This window comes from Sabethes cyaneus, chromosome 1, assembly GCF_943734655.1.
Source record: "Sabethes cyaneus chromosome 1, idSabCyanKW18_F2, whole genome shotgun sequence".
Taxonomy (NCBI): Eukaryota; Metazoa; Arthropoda; class Insecta; order Diptera; family Culicidae; genus Sabethes; species Sabethes cyaneus.
Genome location: NC_071353.1, coordinates 103,992,071 through 104,014,569, shown reverse-complemented (window position 1 = coordinate 104,014,569; position 22,499 = coordinate 103,992,071). Strand labels below are relative to the sequence as shown.

The 22,499-nt window shown below is 39.7% G+C and overlaps 1 protein-coding gene and 1 non-coding gene across 2 annotated transcripts in view; both read right to left on the bottom strand.

The window, feature by feature from the left end:
• The window catches only part of LOC128733066 (G1/S-specific cyclin-D2), a 142,513-nt gene extending 130,885 nt beyond the window's left edge, over positions 1 to 11,628 (bottom strand). The window contains exon 1 of the mRNA XM_053826650.1: positions 10,780 to 11,628. Coding sequence (XP_053682625.1) covers positions 10,780 to 11,058 — 279 coding nt within the window. The 5' untranslated portion in view covers positions 11,059 to 11,628. The remainder of the gene's footprint in view (positions 1 to 10,779) is intronic.
• A 10,324-nt stretch (positions 11,629 to 21,952) lies between these two features.
• Positions 21,953 to 22,071, bottom strand: LOC128733215 (5S ribosomal RNA). Its single transcript, XR_008411891.1, has one exon. It is a non-coding gene; the product is annotated as a 5S ribosomal RNA (ribosomal RNA).
• Between the last annotated feature and the right edge of the window lie 428 nt (positions 22,072 to 22,499).

The window sequence follows — 22,499 nt, the reverse complement described above, 5'->3', positions numbered from 1 at the left end:
TATTCAGCGAACGGCAAGGGCAGGGGGTGGGGTGATAAAAAGAGCTGACAGTTCTAACCTTACTGTCGGCTACGGCCTGCCACCGAGCCTAGAACCAGATGTTTTGCAAATTTGGCTCAGCACATGAATCATCTGGGTTTCGCTTGCGAATTTCACCACCCGCCCGCCGCCACCGTGTCCCGATGGCCTCACTGGTCGTTGAGTGAAATTATGTGTAGATTTATTTAACGATCCCAATCGAGCTCAAGTGGACAAACACAAAAGTAGTCGGTCGGTCGGTCGACAAATGTGGGAACAATTGGCCGGCACATCTTCTTCGGTTGACTTTATTTGGGCAAAGGAATGTAAAGAAATGTAAACTTTCCGGAACTGGAACAATTCCGATCAGCAATACTAGCAACACTGGAATGATTAAAGACATACAGGTATTTTTTTTTAATTGTGTTCTTTAACAGTTAACCCATGACCTAGCCATGAACAGTCCTAGCGTATGAAATATCATACCCCGTCTTCAAAACCTGTTTACTGCTGAATTTCAATAGCTAGCATTGTTAACATATTACTACAAGAGAGATAAGACATCAATCTGATATGTGTGTGAGATAATCTATCTGTTTTTGTCATTTCGGCATCAACTTTTCAAAAGGGCCTATTTGCAAAATGTAAACAAACCGAGTGAGAGTTATTTTTTGCTGGACTAGCATAGGGAAAGAAATCTTCACTCGGTTTGTTTACATTTTGCAGATTGGCATCTGCATTTTCAACAATGCAAAGTTGTGATAAATGGCGAAAAAAAACTTTGTCTCCAAAACGCATAAGAAAGTTTACATTTTGTGAGGAAACATTACCTGAACTGTATAATAATATTTATGTATAAAGTAAATAACTGAGTTATTTGTTTGAGAAACCCCACAAGTCCATTCGACGCAATTGTTGGAAAACAACAACAAAATGGATTGCCTCAAAATTTTCAACCAATCCTTATATTTTTGGTATGGAGTCCTATAACAATATACAAAATATACAGTTTACACTTATCTGATGATAATAATGATTCAAGCTCAAGTCACAGATAAACAGACATAACACTTGGAAGAAAAATCAACAAAAATTATCGTACCACACATTTTGCCTGAACACTAGTACCATCTATGATCGACATTCTGAAATAGCAAATAGCAGCAGGAGTATCCGTCGAACCAGCAAGTATTTTTTATGGGGCACTCCCCTCCTTTCGTTAAAAAGCGCCACTATGACGAATATGATGACATACCCAACTAAGCCCAAGCTTAAAATGACGGTTTAATGGGTGCAAAGAATGGATAACGAGTGTTATGTTTGTTTGTCTGTGCTCAAGTTATAATGCTTCAAAGTTCAATGGACAATTTTAATAAAAATCGCGTTTGTGGGGTTTTTTTTCTTCAAGTAAGCGATTCAATTACTACAATCTGAGAAAATGTTTTTTGTTCGTGTATCTATCAGCTTAAGGATGTGATACGGAAATAGATATATGTATTAAAAACATCAAGTGTCTGCGTTGCCACATGAAACTAACTGAAGTCTGCGTATCCGCTATCAGATTGCGATATATTTTCAATAGACATAGCATGAATTGTCATTGTTGCCTGACACTTTTCAGTACTAACACATAGGTAAAATAGGGTAACATCGATCATTGATGTAACGTTGATCAGTTAGAACCTAATATTGTTTGATTTGATTAATGCTGCTCGGTCTAGGCTAAAACTGTACCCTTTGTTGAAATTTTTATTTTATCAAAAAAGGAGAACTTCATTTAACATTGCTTTTTTAGCTTTCAGCTAAAAACAACTGTCAACGAAAAACACTCGAATGTAATCTAAAAGCAATTATGTTGGACTCTATCATAGTTTATCCAGATGCGAAAATATGTTTGTATGAATTTATGATTGATACAAACTGGTTGGTGAACGGCTGGATAATCGGTCAGCTGAAGAATAATAGAGCCGCCGGAAAGGGCTTACTCCCGGCAGAACGCCGACTCCGTTGCGTCCGATTCACTGTTAACAGCTACAAACATAGTATTGGCGGTGCGTGTGTTGATTGCTGTTGCCGAGCGGCATGGTTGTTTTCGCATTGCCACATGTAACGGCAATAGGCTGAAGCTAGTGCGTGTATCTGCTGCGATACGGGGTCATCGTTTCCTGATGTGCAATATTTACATCCCTCGCGACAAAAGCCGGTCAGTTGATCTAATTAAAGAACACATTAGCACCGACCGTGAACTCTGTAACTGGGCCTCTCACGGTGACACTGTTCTTGTGTGCGGCGATTACAATCAACCCTCAAGAGTGCAAGAGACAACTATAAAAAGCTAAACGCTGCAGTTTATAAGTCGTACGTTCTAATAGTACAGTTTGGTTTGCGTCGGAATCGAAAATCCGTTAATCCCATCCGATATGGTTTACAATGGCAGAGAATCTACGAATGAAACAGAAGCATGCGATTTGTTTGCGATACATTTTGCTTTTGTCTTTCAAGCCGAACAAACGTCCGATACAGACACCGAACTTGAGACCTGGATACGTTTGAATTTTCGCCCGCCATGATTGTCGCTGCCTCAATCCCTGCCACGGTCCTGGACCGGATGGAATCCCTGCTGTTGTTTTTGTCGCTGTGCTAGCTCTTTTGCTGAGCCATTAGCCGCCATTTTTAATCGATCATTCGAACGAGGAGAATTTCCCGTGTGCTGGAAGCTGGCAGGTATAACAGAGTAACTGTACCACAAATAAAATATGATTAGTGAATATTTTTCAGGTAGGTTAACATAGATAAGTGAGAAATTTTGATTTTACTACCACTCTTGAAAAGCAACGGTTCGTATAGTGTCCTATTACCTATACACAAACACAAACAATAACGTCCCCGATCGCGAGACTTGGTGATCTTGGTGCAAGCAGCATAACAGAAGAAGGTAGAGCGGAACTTAACCTGGGAGTGTTCATCAACGATAGCAGCAACCAGAAATCGGATAGCTGAAGATTAATAGAGCTGCCGGAAAGGACCGATTCCTGGCAGAACTCTGTAAACATGGCAAAGAGCCACTAAAGACGGTACTTTATTGGATGATTTTTTAGAATTTGAGAGAGAGGATGGAAGACTACCGAACCAGTGGATGGAAGAAATTGCTAGTCCCATCTATAAAAAGGGCGAGCTTGATTGCTGTAATTATTGCGATATTACGCTACCGGTGGCAACCAACACCGCCTTTAAAGTGCTCTCGTAGATCTTGTTGCGTCGTGTATCCCTAATAGTCCCTAATGTTCGTCGACATGTAAAAGTTTATTGCAACTTTTCAGTAACACATGACAGATGTCATTAAAAAAAATTTGGTAAACAGTAGCAGCCAAAATTACTGCCTTGTGGAGCACCTGAAACCCTTGTTTCTCTGGTGAAACGTATGATTTTCCACAGCCCAAAAAAGTGCTTTGTTTGTAATTGCCTTAAAAAGTTTAGATCCAGCTCACAGAGAGGTCACCCCACAGTAGATCGAAGCGTTGCTTTTATCACATTTGTTCGGTTTAATACTCAATATTCGAGGCAGCACTTGAGCGCTGCGGTGTGGCCATGTTGCGAAATAAGCTTTCTTGAACAAATGGTGGTGGTTTTTGCATAGATAATGGCATTAAGTGTCTCGTCTGTTTGTCTGTGATTAAAGTTTGCATAAGACAATTTTACTTTACACTTAAATGATGTAAATAAAATAATTCAGCTGCAAACTTACTGTATCATGACCGTTTGAATAAAACAACACATGTGAGCCTCAACTGATCAGCACAAAAAAAGTGATTCACTATAAACTGCTCTGACATTATGACTAGGATGCCAACACAGGTTGGAATTTGTTAATTGATGTTTTTTAATTGACCTGGTTCATCCCGGATAACACAAGCTACAAATTCACTGTATGCTCATGATTCAAGAAATTTACATAGTTCATCTCGGCTTTTTCTCAGTAACTTGACTCATTGCTAACCATTTAGTCATACCTGCTATAATACATTCAAGTGGGATCTGAACTAAATTTTACATGTATTTAATCAAAATAAATACGGCAAAAAACAGTCTCGGCAGTCTCTGTTATATGATTTCCACAATCTGAATGTTTTCCTGTCGAGGGTAATGCGAAGATTTTTAGCACCGAAAGCTGCCAACTTTACAACCACTCTCATAACAACAGCGCACACGTCACACGTCACGCCATGACAGAAGAATTCCCGTCGCAAAACTGTCACAAATCTCTCGCGACCAGTTTGAGAACAATAATCAATCAAGGGAGTGCAGTGCCAATTTCGGAGAAGTTACTGTCGAGTCACCACTGTGGCGACAGCTAATGCCGCATGCCTTGTTCGTTCACCATAGTGCGAATGATCGACCGTGGGAAGATATTTTGGCCGACTGTCAGTGATGCCAGAAATTTTACACTGTTTCTCATCCAAGGTCGAGTCTAAACTGATTTTTTTCACCTATAGTTAATGTAGAATATTTTTAAAGACAAAAAAGAACATTCGCAGCACTGTTGCTCAATAAAACAGCTGTTCTGACAGCACAGTGGCACAGACAATATCCGTTGCTTGTTGCGTCGGCAAACCTACACGACGTAGCAGACGATATTAATAGGTCTATGCAACTTGCGAAAAGAAATCCCCCGCATATAAATCAAGAATGTGCGATGCCACTGAGACGGAAGATTAGTTCGTTCTCGTTCATTTGCGCTTTACGTTTGATTGTACGTCGGAATCGGGTTGATTAAGGTAATACATACTTTTTAGTCCATCGCCGAACCGTAGAAGGAACGAATTCACCACTGCGTGACGATCGATGTGACTTACCTAGCGGTCTTAGTGGTGAACAAAAACAAAATATCAGCGTTTTTATCGATAACCCTAACGAATGATTTCATCCTAGGCAAGGACCGTCCCGAATCTGAACCAATCAATCAAAGCGGGCTATCGAAGGTAATAATCCGTGAAACAGAACATTAGAGTTCCTTTTTTCCAGGAACAACCGTGGAAAAGGTTAACGAAACCGAATGCCGACAGTTAGGTAGGTAACCGAAACCGAATCGCACCATTAGAGCTTTCGATTTTCAGTTACGCTTTTTTGTTTTGGGGTCCTTACCTACGCGATCGGTCCGATGATGTTGGGACGCATCGGCGAACAACCTCTGTCTATTGAGTCTTCTTTATTACTGCAATGCATTCATTCTCCACGATGATGAGAGGGGTTTTATCCCTGACCGGTTGAGCTCAACGGACTCGCCGCCGCCGGTTGGTGGTCTTTGCGGGTCATGAATTTCTGCGGAAAATAAAACAAAACCTACAGCATGCCGCGCGCGGCGGAATGGGTTGATGTACTTATTAATATTTCAAAGATTTTCTATTGACTTTTTTCTAACGAAAGTCGTAGAGGTTACGGGAACCGTAACGGAGGACTGGTACGACAGTTATTGAACTTTTGAACGATGCCAAAGTGTTATTTTTGTTGAAGCTCAAAGCCCAGATCTATCCAATCAACAAGGATATTGTTTTGTTTTGGCTCAGTTTGCATAATATTAATGGTCTATGGGAAAACGTGAATAAGTAAGGTTTCAGCAGCTATCAAGTACAAGATAACAATTCTAGGAAACTTACAGCTTGCTCACGACAGTACTCTAAAGCGGTTGTTCGGAAGTAAACCTGTTTTTATAGACTTGCTAATTTTCCGTCGCTTCGAGCCAGTTTGCCAAGTCGAAAAAGATGTGACTCAGTCAATTTTCAACACGGGAAATCGCACCGAGCTCGTCTGGAATTACATAAAAAGCTGTAGCGCTTACCACACGAATATATAATAATAAGAGTACCGTGAACCCCCGCTAATTTGAACATTTCCTCGTGCAAACTAACGGGGTTAGGTTTTAATATGTACATCTGGCAACCTTAAATATGTAGCCGTTTAACCGTCTCCAGGGTCTGTGTTTAGTAAAGTGGAGGAGCATCTCTTGTAAATCTCCAAACTTTCCGCCACATTCATCTTCCACGCAAAACAGTTGTTTATTACTTTTGTGTCGTTGATGGTTAGCGAACGATTGTCATTGATGATATGCGTCGCCCGTTGTGATCTAAAATGGTGTGACAGATCCTTCTCGGTATCCCTGGATGCTTTCGCTACCTTTGCCAAGTGTTCTTTTGAAAGTGTTTCCAAATTTCTGGAAACCGATGTAAACCTTTTCGCAATGTGTGCAACTGACTTCTTAAATCCCTGATTTTCTATGTTCCCCAATCGGGTCTTTAGTTGAGCCCAACTTACTTTCGAGCTGGATGTTTCGGCTAGTGAGACGAGGTCAATTCCAAATTTCCGTCGTATTCTACTGCCACTCTCCTTAGTTCTCGTGTTGTTGCTTTTACTGTTGTTAGTGATTGTTTGTATTCTTCCCTTCTTTTCTTGGACTTAATGGCTTGGATAGTCCTATCTTGATATCCGTTCAGTTTTTCAGTTTCTAATATATATTCCATTTATTTTTGTTTCCTTAGCTCATTTGACAGTATTGTTTCCATCCTATAATAGCATCATATGCATCATATAATAGAAAACAGCCATTTTGTGCTGGTACGAGCGGTATGAGCTAGGTTAAATCTTAGTTAGATAGATGACGAGGTAGAGAATATAAGTGTTAATACGTAGTCAATGACCGAAGAATAGTAGGTCGAAACGTCTGCGGCAAACATAATATTGTTCTATATTTCACCGAAAAACTACAAGGTATACATCCCTAAGGATTATACGAAAGGGTGACGTAGGACTATATCAGATTACGTAAACTGCTTTTCTGGCATATGAATGTTTATAAGAATCTGTGAGGGCCATTGTTTAAGTGAATGTTGAAAAGAGAAGAACAAAATATTCAGATTCAATTCTTCATTAAAAGCATTGGTGGCTTTGAAAAAACGTGCAGGAGGGGGGGGGGGGTCATAAGTACAACGCCTTCAACCATTGAGACATAGAGATTTCTTTTGAAAATTACTTGTGTGCATCATTAAGGGTGAAATAGTAATGAATGACCAACCCACAGGTTATTGTATTTAATATGATTATGCGTAGCTTGACATGTTTCAATCATCTTACTTTAACTCGCTTGTGGCCTTTAAAAGGATCATTGGTTACAAATAACATTAAAGCCAAAGCACGTTCATCGCAAATGTGACGTGCCATTCGAATGTCCTTCTCTTTTGACATGAATAGCAATAGGCACGTAAGTTAGCGGCGTAGAATCACTGTCTCTTGCTCCGAGAAGGTTTCACTAGTTTACTTTCACAGCTTACAGCTTGTTACATAACAAAAAATATGGCAGATACGCAAAAATTTCTGTTTTATTTGTATGAGAGTTCTTATCCACAGGATTGAGGGGTCTCAAACCATTATAAAACAAATTCATGCCTCCAAAAACCACCACATGCCAAATTTGGTTTCTTTTGCATGATTAGTTCTCAAGTTATGAGGAAATTTGTATATTATTTGTATGGGAGCCCCCCTCCTAAAGTGGGGGAGGGGACTCCCAGAAAATTGCTGTTTATTTTATCTATCCAACGACATGTAAATTGTTAAGTTTTGATCAGTAGTCTAGTAGTAATAAGCATTTGAAATCTTTCATTCAAACGTTACACTTGTATTTTCGTTTTCGGTTCAGAAAAATATAGTTCGTGACCTGTTGGGACGGGAAGACCTGAACACCTGAACACGGTTGTTCGGAAATGTAAACAGATGAAATCGCAGATATATATGATCGTCCCAGACTGTGTGTACTGGTACGTAATTGTTTATTCGTCAATTTTGACTACGCTTGGCGTTGATACATTTATCAATAGTGAATATTAAAAAATGTTTTCACTATACAGTTCAATCAGTAGAAAGATTTCTGATCAACTGATATAAATATCTTTCGAATTGGTTGAGAAATGAGCGAGTTATTAGCGCTCAAAACCCATCAATTTTTCGCTTACGTGACGCTTACATTTTTCGATTTTTTGGAATGACACCCTACTCTCGCTACTTTTCTGTAAAATGTAGTGCTACGTTAAGAACAAACGGCATTCCAACTTCAGTAATGACCCGATTTTGTCACCCCCATGATGAATTTAGGGGTGACAAAAACGGGACAGTGACAAAAACGGGTATTTTTTCAATTGGGTATTTTAATTTCCCCAAAAAGGTGAGTTTCTTCACCTCATTTGATAGCCAGTCGTTTCCTGAATCTAAAGGCTCTTTTTTTATTTCAATTAAGTCAATATTTAATGAAAAAATTAATAAAAATCAAAAATAGAATGATTTGCTGTTTGACAGATATCAACCAAGCTGATTGATTGAAATGATGTCAGAAGTTCTCTCCCTCTCTTCTATCTTTCTGATAGAGCTCTTCATTTTGACCGAGCTTTTGACAGCTCCCATATCCGTACCTGTATCGTCCGATGACCATAGTTTATCTATTCACTGTGTTGTCTGAGGTGAGCTGAGAAGAAAAGTGGTTTACTTTTAAGCTATCGTCTTATCCCAAAAAATTTGTTGAAATTTAAAAAATGGTTTTTTTATTACTTTTACTCGTCAAATTTGAAAAAGTCTTCATGTGACGATACAGTGACATCATATGTTACCATATTATGTGAAAATTTATATACCGCTAAAATACCCAATTATTATTTTTTTTGCAGATAACTTAGAACGAACTACATATACTTCATTCTGATCACTTTTAGGACATTTCGGACTTACATCTACCTCTCTGTGGACATTTGTCACCTGTTCACAGCAGTCCCACAGGTATGAAAACACGCGTTTTTTAATTGCGCCGAAATGGTTGATTATACTGGTTAACTATGTTCATAGAAATTTCATAGCGTAAAAAGCTCTTTCTTATGGTATGAACGATTCTTTGATTAACCCCCTTAAAAGTAAGATAGAAAATTTATTTTTCAAGCAGTAAGCGATAGAGCAAAACAATGTTCTACAACATTTTTGAGAAGATTATTATAAAGAACTTTGCCCAAGCAAGTGACCTTCTAGCTATTATAGTTGTGGAGATAAGAAACAACTTTTGTGAAAACTCCACGATAATCAACACAGTTCTTTTCGCATTGTTTTAACACATTTGACATGTTTCAAAATGATTTTCAAACTATGCTTTTGATGAATCAAAAGTGTGACAAAATCGGGTAAAAACGTGACAAAATCGAGGGTGACAAAATCGGGTCAAAAACGTGACAAAATCGGGGGTGACAAAATCGGGGAGTGATAAAATCGGGGAGTGACAAAATCGGGTTATCACTGTATCTACTGTTGCTTTGCCCTGTCCGATCATGTCAGTTATGTCGTCCGTGCTTGGGAAGTTGAGAAATCGTGCAAAAAATCATTTCAAAGATGGATTTCAACAAAATTTTTAAAAGCAAGATAAAACTAATTTACTCTATTTCAAACGCACGTTTGTCTGCAGCTTCACTAACTAATGATTGAATTAATGTCTGTGCTAGTAAAACACCCCGTTATCCTAGCAAATGTCAGAAAATGACAAAAATAAGACATGGCAGAACATTAGACAATTTTCCAGTTATTTTCTTTGTTAGAGTCGAATGTCTAAAATTAATTAGCTAATGGCTGTGATATTAGCGTCCAAAAGCTAACTTTTCGTGACGCTCAAATTTTTTAATTTTCTGGAATGACACCTTACCGTCCCTTAAGATGTACGTAGTCCCACATCCTGAACGTTCTTCAACTGCACCTGTGTGTGTATACTCTTAAATGATTCTACCTAAAAATAAGTCGGATTTAGTTAAAGCTAGGTTGAAACTACTCGAAATGCCCTTAAAGTGTACAAACTCAAACTTTGGGTAAAAAAATCCAAACCAATTTTGGCTTCTTGCTACCGATAATTGAATTATTCTCTATGACAAATAACGCACTTTGACGTTCCTACTACCAATTTTTTGGTTGAAAAACTACTCAAAATCTGAGTTTGTACACTTTAAGGGCATTTTGAGTAGTTTCAACCTAGCTTTAACTAAATCCGACCTATTTACAGGTAGAATCATTTAAGACCATCTTGGCGATGTTGCTTCCGAACTTTTTGCGGAATGCCCTAAAAGATCAGCACAGAATTCGCTTTTCGTTTCTGGTAAAGAATTTAATTTAACAAATTTATTCCGAATGCGAGAATCCACAGACTAAATACATACTGAACTAAACTGAACTGTTTCATTGGTCAGACTTTAGAAACTCCACCACTCTACCTTCGAATTAACATCCAATCCAATTCGAAATCTAATTACATTCCACATTCCAATCGTACTGCGAAGAAAATCACAATATATAAACCTGCAAACCGCCATTTTATGCGCAATAAAAAAAAAGATCTCTCGTTTTTGAAAGTTTCCTCTCTCACACCGGCCGATTTTGCGTTACAACATAACGACCAAAAAGCTCTCCAATCCAGTTTCAACCCTCCCCAGGAGGGGCGAGAAGTGAGAACCAAAAGAATCAAAAAAGAAAAATCGAACCGATTCTGGCTCGAAAGCAGCCCAGCGAACCATCTCACTCGTTTTTCGCTCGTGCAGCGAACGTATTCGGGAGCCGAACCGCTGTCGGTCAGAAATCAGAACGGTTTCGTCCGCTGCCGGCACAACTCGCGAAAACGGTAAAGTGCCGAAATGCTAATTTTGCGTTTTATTCTAAAATCGAATTTTTAGACAACCAAAAATAAAGAGTAAAACTCACCTCAGTTATCCATTCGACGACGATTCGGCGCTCATTGTTGCTGATTTCGTTCTGCACCTTCAGGAAGTCATTCCGCCGTTGAGTGTGGCGGACTTCCGTTTTCAGCAGATTTTCCAGACAACGGTCTTCGAGAAATATAGGATCTTTCACCGCCGTATTCAGGCGCACTTCCATATGCTGGGCAGATAATTGTCCTGCAGTCGGCCTGTCTACGTTTTGCTGTCCTCTAACCGTTTCGTTCTCTGCACTGCTTATCTCCTCGGTACAGAACAGGTCCATTGTGTTTCACAGAGTCCACTTTCTCAGCCACCAAACAGTGCTCTGTCCAGGACAAATCGATTCAAGCTCTTCTAAAATTGATGTTTTTTTCGAATAACTTTCACTTTTAAAATTTTACACTATCTGACGAAAAATATACTATTTGCTTCTTTTCTTCGTCGGCTCTTTAACATTCACTTATTGATACCAAGTGGTTTCGTCCTTCCCTTACAACACAGCTGATATCTCGCTCAGAGTTCTTCTAGGACTAAACAATCACTACTGTTCACAAAACACCTATTGGCACTTCGCCCACAATACACCAATACAATAAAAAACTGCACCCAATAGTTTTTACACAAAAAAAAACCGTTCGCTAGCTGTCTTCGAAACTTCCTATTGTTTTCGCTAATGTCCACACAAGCCAGCTGATCGTGGCCCAGAGCAGTTCAGCAGACTTAAAAACAATCCTAATTTTTTGATTCGTCGCACTACAGACTCTCGAGGGGTGCCAAACACACACTTGCTTCTGCTGCTGTTTGTTGGCTTTGGAGGTTTTGTTGTTGTAGCCGGCTTTTTTTCTGGCTGGTTTGATATGACTGCGCAACGACCTACCAACGCACACGTCCGAAGCGTGAGAAGTCTGTAGCGAAAATGTCCCGAAAGCTGAAAACCAACCGTCGTAGATGTACAACTTCAAAGTATATCCTCTTCTTTCATTCTTTATTTCAGAATGTATATTCCGCACAGCACCACCATGATGATGATGATTATAGTAGCAGGCAGTTGTCGGTCAGACACCGACCGACACATGCGAGAATTTTGGTTGCGTCTGTCCGACAAATTCTTACAGGGTTTTAATGAAATTACTACACAAAAAGGAGTAGACAACGAATGAGAGAATTAGCGCAAAACAGAGCAAGAGAGTGAGCGGCGCTTAAAATCTTGTATATGAATGATTTTTTAGTCCGGTCCGAGACTTCACTGTAGTCAATACTTGACCATTTTTGTTGTGGTTGTGTTGAATCTATTCCTAGCAGAATAAACACAATTCACAAAGTTAACTCGTCTAAAGAAAACGAAAACAAACCGCATGTTGTACACTCATCCATCCACGGATGAGCGCTTATCCATACGCGCATTCACCCAATATTCCTCAGCACAAAAGCTTCCAGCCGGTTGGCAACGTGTGAACGTGCCCGAACGCACCAACACCAGAAAAGAAAACACATGTTTTGAAAATACCACTACTTGTCGTTGCCTTGTTTACATTTTGCGTTCCTCTCTATACCAGCACGCAGCACCAGATTGGCCTTTGCCTTTGAATGAAACGTACCTATACGCTGTTTCGATGCCGAAGTTTGTCCAGCAAGCCGAAGCGTTTGAACGAAAGAAAGGGCACTAGAGAAGTGGCAATCTATCTGCAGAAAACATACACTCGTTTGTACTTTTGTAGTATCCGCGCCGCCTGCGCATGCGCAGTTCGCAGCGTATCTCGTGAGTTGTGATTTAACCACGAATGCTGCCGAGTGATAGTTTAGTAAGTTCGTTTCGAGCAGTTGTTGCGGAATTCGGAGCATCCTTTCAAGAGGATGAGATTTTTTGTAATTATCAAAATCAACATTGAATTATTGGAAGTTTCCCAAATTGTACGAATATTTAGGGTAAATTGCCAATTTTTGCACAACCAAGCACTCGTTTAAAGCGAACTACGTCTTACCGCAGGATGTCATTCCACAAATTAGATTCTAGTTAGGCCATTGCAAATATTTCAAAAAGTTTTTATCCTTCCGGTGGGGGGGGCGAAAAAAACAAAGAATTTTTTAATCGAGCAAAAAACTACAAGGTATACAGCCCTAAAGGTTGACGTAGAACTATACCAGATCATTAGATCAAGGACTAATGTAAACTGCATTTCTGGCATATTTATATTTATAAGAATCTGTTAGTACCGTTTTTTAAAAGACAAGAGCGAAATATTCAAATTTAATTCTTTATTGAGTGCAATGGTCGCTTTGAAAATACGTGGACGGGGGTTCATAAGTACGAGGCCACGCAACCAATAAGACAGATTTTTTTTAAAATCACTTGTGTGTATCATAAAGGATGAAATAGTAATGAATGACCAGCCCACAGATTATTTTATTGAATAGGATTATGCATAGTTTGACATGTTTCATTAATCTTACTTTAACTCGCTTGTGGCCTTTAAAAGGGCCATTGATTACAAATACCATTAAATCCAAAGCACGTTCATCACAAAAATGACGTGCCATTCGAATGTCCTTCTCTTTTGACATGAATGGGAACAGGCACGTAAGTTAGAGCATCGATTCACTGTCTTTTGCTACGAGAAGATTTTACTAGTTTACTTTCACAGCTTACCGCTTGTTTCATAGCAGAAAATATGGCTCACACGCAAAAATTTGTTTTATTTGTATGAGAGTGCTTATCCTCAAACCATCATAAAATAAAATCATGCCTCCAATAACCCCTACATGCCAAATTTGCTTCCATTTGCTTGATTAGTTCTCGAGTTATGAGGAAGTTTCTGTTTCATTTGTATGGGAGCCCCCCCTCTTAGAAGAAGAAGGGGTCTCAGTACAACATAGAAATAAATCTTACCTTCAAAAACCGTCACACGCCAAATTTGGTTCCTTTTGCTTGATTAGTTATGTAGTTCCTCGAGTTATGAAAAAATTTGTATATTATTTGTATGAGAGCCCCCCTCTTAAAGAGGGGAGGGGTCTCAATTCATCATAGAAGAAATTCTTGCCTTCTGAAACCACCACATGCCAAATTTGGTTCCATTTACTTGATTAGCTCTGGAGTTATGAGGAAATTTGTATTTCATTTGGATGAGAGCCCCCCTCTTAGAAAGGGAAAGGGTCTCAGTACACCATAGAAAAAAATCCTGCCTTCTGAAACCTTCACATGCCAAATTTGGTTCCATTTGCTTGATTAGTTCACGAGTTTTGAGGAAATTTGTCTTTCATTTGTATAGGAGCCCCCCCCCCCTCTTACGCCCTCTTTAAAATTGGTCTCTTGTCCCGCATAAAATTGCTGGTCATTTTATCTATCCAACGACATGTAAATTGTTCAGTTTCGTACAGTAGTTTAGAAGTTATTAGCATTTGAAATCTTTCATTCAAACGTTACACTTCCATTTTTGTTTTCACAAAGTGCTACCCAGTCCCAGTATAGTAAACGAAGACGTAGTCCTACGTCAACAAAATGCTGCTAATGGCTAGTGAATGAAAATTAATTTATATTTTCATATCAGAGGGGAATTTTTGTGTTCTTCCGTGATAAAAAGAAGCAGAATTGTTCTGTGACTGTGATAGCTTATTCACAGCTGTTTAGTTTCTAGAATAAGTAAAATTGATCATAATTGTGTGTTTTTCAAACCATCATCAAGAGCGGATACGCGTAAGCGATTGCTGCTGGTTTTTTCAGCCTGGTTACGTGCTAGTGGAAAAACAGTGGTTTTGATGTTTATTGAATAAAGGTTAGCAAATTACTTACATTTTTATGAAAATAGTTAAAACACATTAAAGCCTATGAGTGCTACATTCGTTTCAGTATTGTTATATAGCGGCAAAGTTTTTATTTAGGAAAGTGTAACCAAAACAGGTAATATATGCCGAAATTAATAGCGTGCTGGGAATACCCTCCCGTACCCTACATGGATTCAATCTGGCAAAAGGAAAGGAAGACCGCTCACTTTTCGATGACGTTTCACCTTCAGGACATCAATTTGGACTAATTTCAATCTTAAATGTTAAAAGCGGTTGAAGGAAAGGGGTGGTTTTATACTTTAAGAAAATGGTTTACCTTCAGGACATCACATTGGACAAGGTTTAATGCTGACGATAACATCGGTTGAAGAAGAGGGGTGGTTTTGCACTCTGAGGTACTTCCCAAGCACAGATATCTAATTGGTATAGGTTCGAGTGTCGTAAAGAATCTTCAATCTATTGGGACGAGGAGTTTCTGTCACTTTTTTGCAAAAAACAACGACAAACCATGATGAGGTCTTTTCTTCGACCAATCAGGATGCCCGTTATTTCTAGTTGGACAATGCTTCATTATTTTCAGTTTTTCAATAGTGTACACTTACGAAATAATAGCGTTCTTCATTTGAGTCAATTCTTAGAAGATGTTCCGATCGATTGGTGCAAAAATATTGAAAATTCACCTAAAAATTTTCATTCACCTGACCACTTTTCGAAAGATTTTTTGGAACCAAACCTTGCCATAAGACGTAGTCCTACGTCAAAATGGTCAACAGACCACTATAATTTGAAGCGACTCATATTAAGCAAGCCTAAAAGGATTAAAACACCTGAAACATTCATTAAGGATCGAAACATCTGAAAAATCTCGGTCTCGGTGTCCGGAAATGCAACATTTACTATCACGAGTGACTATTATGTTACATGTCGCGATGATGTAGCACCTCTACCTTAGATTCAGTTACACTCCACACCAGTACTGATACTGTATAGAATTGACAACGAAAATTGTGCTTACCATCGCCAAACATATTTTTTCCCCGCATTCGACTTATTTTGCACTCATTCACGCATACAACCGCGCGGCTGGCGCATCAACAGAGAGCGCGATAGAAATCATGTCGGAAAATCATTGGTTCGAGTACTCGCTAAGCCGAACTGAGTGAGCACTGAGCACCGATTCCATCGGTGGTGGTTGTGTTGAGCTATAGGAAGAGAACATCGAACGACGCAACATTTTTCTTTTTCATTCGTGGTTCGTAGTTGGCTCGAGTTTCAATCGGCCGAACTTCCGAAGAAGTACGATTTGACCCGAGAATCCGAGAGTATAGGCCTCTAGCGAAAAGAAGAGCGAGTCATTGAGCTTTAAAAGCCCACGAGTTTTCAATCGAATCGTGCCGCTGAAGAGTGATACCGAAGTCTGGTCGTGATTTTGTAGCATCCCTGTCCTGCTGCTGAGTGTTAAACTTCGTTTCGGCATCGCGTTTACGATCTAAAGCGAACAAAACCAGTAACCGGAAAAATATATTGAGTTTCTCAATTTCACAGGTTTCTTACACATTTTGTTTTGGATTTGACAATGTTCTACGAAAACATGTAACAGGCGTTCCTAAATCAATAAATAGGTTTGAATCGTTGTCGCCGAAACCAATCCGACCTGTACCGACTATTTAAAATCCTGAATATAATTTTCGCATGTTTTTGTAACATTAACTCTGCACACTATTTTGATTTCGGTAAAAAAAATTAATTTTAGCAACATGATATCAAAATTGACTAACAAATTTATTTCGTTGACTTATTAAAATTTTACGTTTATTCATTTACCAAAATACGTATGCAAGTTAATATTACGGGTAAAATATTTTCGCTTTAAACCTCACTGCACCAAAAAAAGCACCCATTGTACAGGTCAGCAGAACAAATTCGAATGAATTACAGTGCTCGAATGACAAACGTGCACACCATCCACATGGCACCTAACTCTGACTGCTGCTGGGGCAAAGCAATGATAGGTTGGATGTGTTACATAACTAAATACTGTGCAATTTTCACAACTAGCTCGAGCCCCGTCATCGCAGGCGCCCGGCCCGGCCGAACCGTGATAAGCAACTCGAGATGATAAGTGTTTGCCGAAACAGCTGACCGCTCGTTGCTGCTGCCGTAGGAAGCGCTTGCAATGAAAATATTTTCGCTGTTAACAGTTATATTCCACGCAGGATGGATATGGAATATTTAGCAAATTGAACGCGACATTCGAGCAAAAAAAAATTCGACTGAGTTAGAGCCTATTTTAATCCACTTTTCTACTAGAAAATTTTCGCTATCGTATGCACGGGAGTCGCTCTTGTACAAGATCAATGTTACAAGTTTTCTATAAAATCGCCTAAAAATGACTCTTTTGTGCGCTTCATTCTTTGTGGTAGATCATTTTAAAATTGTTGGATGTCGTTTAATTACGTTATTACCTAATGTCCCAAAGTACATTAGCACTTAAATTTTCTAAAATTAACAACTAAAGTTGTGAATATTTGAATACTTGTGTATATGACTACTTTTGATCTAAAGCACAACATTTAATTGGAATTATGGCTATAACTCACTTTTGAGTACTAGAGAAAACAAAGGTAAAAACAAATCGCGTATAACGGGACTTTACTGTAATCCGATAAAATTATTGGAATGAACATGATAAAGAATATCGCCGCCTGGTGACATAAAATAATCGTACGTGATAGACAGACCAACATCAGTTTAAAACAAATTCTAGAAATACTTTTATTGCGTCAGGTATAGGTAGGTCGTTTTGAAACGAAGGCTACATATACCTAGAAAATTGGATTGATGCAATTGGATTGGGAGGTATCTCAATTCATCATAGAAAAAAAATTTGTCTCCAAAAACTCCCACATGGCAAATTTTGTTTCATTTGCCTGATTGGGTCTCGAATTATGCAGAAATTTGTGTTTCATTTGTATGGGAGCCTCCCTCTTAAGAGGGAGAGGGGTCTCTAACTATCATAAGAACCTTTTCTGGCCCCAAAAACCCCTATATGCAAATTTTCACGCCGATCGGCTCAATAGCTTTCGATTCTATAAGGAACATACGGACAGACAGACAGACAGACAGAAATCCATTTTTATAGGTATAGATTTAAGGGGCCATCCAGATACCACGTGGACATAAAAATACCAACTTTCAACCCCCCGTCCCCCTCCGTGGACAACCGTGGACACTGACCCTGTTGGTCCACGTGGACACTTTTTTTTTCTTATGTGAAATTCAACAAACCGAAATGCATGGTGCTAAATCCTGTTTTCAACTTAACTTATAAACTTTGTTATATATATTGTATAAATGCTTTCCCGATATGCCAAGGTATTTTTACATTGCGTAGAGAATCACTGATTCAAGAAAAAGTTATTTTGCTCTTAATTTTACATTAAAAATGGGGGATTGCTTGCTTTAAAATGCTGTATCCCGGGATCGGCAAAGAATACCTCGAGGTAATGAGTGATTCTTATGTAAAAAAATCTGCGAAACACGATGAAATTGGAATTTTTGAGATAAAATTATCTTCATTGAAAGAAAAATATAAATTTAGTTTTCAAATTGTTTTTGAAAATATTTGGCAGCACTGATGCTCGAAAATAATATCTTTGTCGGATTACTTAGGTAATTTCCTTTGAAAATGTTGAAATAGTTTCTTTCTAAACCTAATATTTCCGGAGATGTAAGCAAAAAAATAAGTGGTTTTGACAAAAACGGGTATTTTCCTTAAAAATGGAGGTGCTCCCATCAATCGAGGAAATGTCCGATCGGCACCAAACTTTGGATTTTTACTTTCTAACCGAAAACGAACAATTTGGCAAAATTTGATTCAAATCCGTGAAGGTCGATTACACGTTTGAACTTTTTCTCGGTCACTTGACGTGGAATGACCGTTATTTAATTAAAACGCTTTTTGCAAACCAAAAAGAAATCACTGGAAAGATATACCATCAAATAAAACACACAAACCCTACAACGATTAAAGATACCTTTTAACATCAAGCCAAATGTGTAATAAATAAGCCTGCATGCAAGCAACTCACGCTACGATTATTTATATTGTAAAAAAAACACGTAATATGACATGATTTGCGATGTTCCATTTATGTACATGTCAAAAGACATGAATTTACAAGATTTTTTCGAAGTCTGAACTAGGGCCGAGGGTCTAAAGTGGCTACAAAAAAGGATGGGTGCGACAGCAATTAGTTTTGTTTACCCCTAAATAGGTTGGATTGAGCTAAAATTAGGGAAAGAGTAGTCAAAATGCCCTTAAAGTATGCAAGGTCAGATTTTCTGCAGCTTTCTACCCATGAAATAAACAGAAAGATTTCGAACAATCGAAATGGTAACGAATCGCGGCTAACACACCGACGGATGAACAACGTTACAGCATCATTTCCCGGACTCGTTTTTCGAGCCTAGAAACAAGCCATTTATTGATGTCTTTATATGAGTGGAGTTGTTGATCAGCCAGACCTTGTGTCACCGAATGAAACAAGTAATTGTCTAAAGGCACAATATTTGGAGAGTATGGCGCGTAGGGCAGAACTTCCTCATTTAGTGGTTCTAAGTAGGTTTTACCGGGTTTGGCAACGACAGGCCAAATGTTGTCATGAGTTCCTTTTCCGTATCTCTGCTCGTATGGTGGCCATTTGGCGTAGTGTACGTTTCCGATATTTTTCCCCAGTGACAATTTCAACAGCTTATTCTTAACAACAACCCGGTCCCGTCAAATACGCAGCATAACCTTGGCAGTGTGAATATTAGGCCGATCCGATGAAGGACGCAGAAACATGACCAGGTAGACTCCAAGGTTAACTTTCATTCTTTACCTTGGGCTGCTATAATGAATTCAGTTTTTATCACCTGCTTAGATGCGATGTAAAGAGTTCCTCCCTTTTTGACTGCTGGAGCAGTTCTTCACAAACGAAAAATTGATTCAACATTCCTTACCTTCAAATCATAAGGAACCCAAGTTCTTTGCTTTAGAGTCATTTCCAACGTATGCAATCTCTTGGAAATGCCTAGACGAGTAGCTCCTAATGCTGAAACACGCTCTTCCTGTGAATGGCATAGATCCCGGCACCCTGAAATGCCTCTAATTTAGCTTCTTCGAAGGGGTTTGACTTTGGGTAAAGCTCTTGAAGAGAACAGATTTCATTACACAGTCGTCCGGCATCCATCTTCATTACTGGTCGATGTAGCACTCCGCCCAAAGTCTTCACTGGAACCTATCTAACGCACTGGTCTCATCCTTCTACGACAGATACGATTGGTCCCCGCAGCCATCCGTTACGAACAGATTCGTTCACGATGCGAATAAAATCTCCTACCTTTGAATACCTCGCCCCTTCAAACCATTTGGTGCGCATCGAGATTATCGATAGATATTCTCGAATCCATCGCCACCAAAATTGATTGACCAGACTCGTGAACTCCAGTTGTTCCTTAGAGATTCAGGATGCACAGTAATCGATGTTGGATGACTCTTTGTAAGCTCAGAAGCAGGAACTGGAATACTTGTTACCGTTTCGCACTCTTTACCCTATAACACCCAGGTAGATCGAAATAAATTGAATGTATCGTGAAGCAGACTAGAGTTCGTGATGAATTTTGCATATAAATAATTCATAGGTTTAGGTTGGGTGAGCGTTTTGAAGTAAATGATGCATTATTATAAATATAAAAATTAAATTAAAATCGAAATTAAAAATAAATAAATAAATTAGGGAAAAATAGTTAAAAAGTAAAATTATTTCCGAGTAAATGAAATCGAGGGACTAATTAAAAAACACTCATGATGCAACGATACAAAACATAATCCACAACTCTACAAACACCAAACGAAATAAAATGTCAGTTCAATGGCTTAAAAAACGGCAGGAAATAGAAAGAGGAGTTTCTCCCTCCAGCGACAGTGGAGCTACCACCACTTTCGATTAGATGGTTCACTAAGTCAGAACAAAAATTAATTAGCTCCGGCTATTCAATAAAAATTAGTTAAAATCTTTAACTTATTAAAGTAAGTGGTGCTTATTATATAGCACGATATTTGTGTATACGATCCGTGGCACATGAAGTGGATTAGCATAGTCAGGTACGGAAGGTTTACAGGTTACGGGGGAAAAATCAACCCTAACCTTAGTGCATAGATACTGACCAGTTTATTCTGTCCACGTGCTAGGACCCATTAATATTATTCGGCCTGAATACGCCGACCCGGTTTACCAGACCCCAGACGGTAGATCAACGAGTGATTGACAAAATCCTCCGGAAAAACGCACCCGCGTTCGAACCCCCGCTTCTGATGTCACAAGCGCTCCAGGGGAGGCGGTGACGGGCCGGGGTGAAGCAGATAGTCCAAACCGAGTATATACGTAGCTGAAACACCGCATCCGCGGTAGATCACCTCCGCCTTTGAGGTCACACGCGCTCATATGGAGGCGGTGACGGGCCGGGGTTAAGCAGTTCGATAGAGCAGGGCAAACTTCGCACCTGCAGTCGCAGTAAGCAGATCGATAACCAGAGGTATTCATCGCAAGCAGCAACGGTCGGCCGACCAACAGCACCGGTAGCAGCAAACCAAAGCAAACACAGCATCGTGAGTAGAGTGGAAAAAAAGTTAGGTTAATAAAAGATTGTAAAAGTTTAATTTAGGGTTTTGATCTCTTGATCCCGAAAGTAGACCCGGAGCTGACCCTGAAAGCCTTCGCGTTCTCAAGGTTGAGCTAGCCAGTGAGAAAAGAGGTCTTGAGAGCCCAGCCCCTACACGGTTCCCAGTGGTTCGACCAGGAACCTGGGGTGAACTTAACCGAGGCCCCTCCGGCCTCGGAAGTAACATACTGTTAGAGCTAGCTGGGATTCAGACTCCAATGGAACAAACGCTAACGGTCTCGAATTTACGATTCTGATCATCAGTGTGAGAAGGGTTTCGTCATCCGGATTTTTGGTTGTTGTCAGAGCGGAGAACGCAAACTTAGTGGATCTAACAAGCCGCTCCCACGACCCACCCATGTGGGGGGCAGACGCGGGTTAAAAATCCAACTGGTAGTGGCACTAGTGAACGTATTCATTAGAAGATAGTAGCTGGTAATTCATTAGAAGAATCTACTGCTGCGATTCGCGAATGGAACCCAGGAAATTACTGCCGTTGTCGCTCCTTATCTCAACTGGTGAACCCTACCGTATTGCAAACCACCTAATGGCCATCTTATCAGGTATCAGCATCTTTGGCTCGAGCAGCACGTTCCTCACAATCATGTGGAAGATTTGTGCCTTGCCCATCTTGCCCGTGATTTCATTTGCCTGATGAGGACGGGAAGGAAAACAGGAGGAATAGGAAAAAAGGCCAACGACACGCGACGTTCTCAAGCGGTCACCCATCTAAGTACTAATCGCGCCCGATGTTGCTTAACTTCGGTGATCGGACGAGAACCGGTGTTTTCAACATGGTATGATCGTTGACTGGCCATCTTACACGCCTCTGTAGATAGGGAGTGCACAACCTCTAAGTGCACTGCGCGGATGCTTAAGCACGTAAATAGTGCTACCCACCGTTTGGCCTGCGACCGTCCGACTTTGGCCATTATAGGTCCGAAATAATCCAGGCCAATGAAACTAAACGAACGAATGCAGGGACTGAGTCGTGCTTCTGGAAGCGGCGCTTTTCGCGGATATGTTGGTATGGCTTGCAACACCAGACCGTGCATACAAGATCGCGACAAATTTCGACAAAATGATAGAGCCGATGATACCAATCGACAACCAACTCGCTCAAACGTTGTGTGTCCTTTTGCAAGTAGAATGAGAAATTTGACGTCATATGGGTTGAACATGGCCCCAGCAATTCGTGTTTCCATTCGTATTATGCCGTAATCGTCCATAAACGTAGAC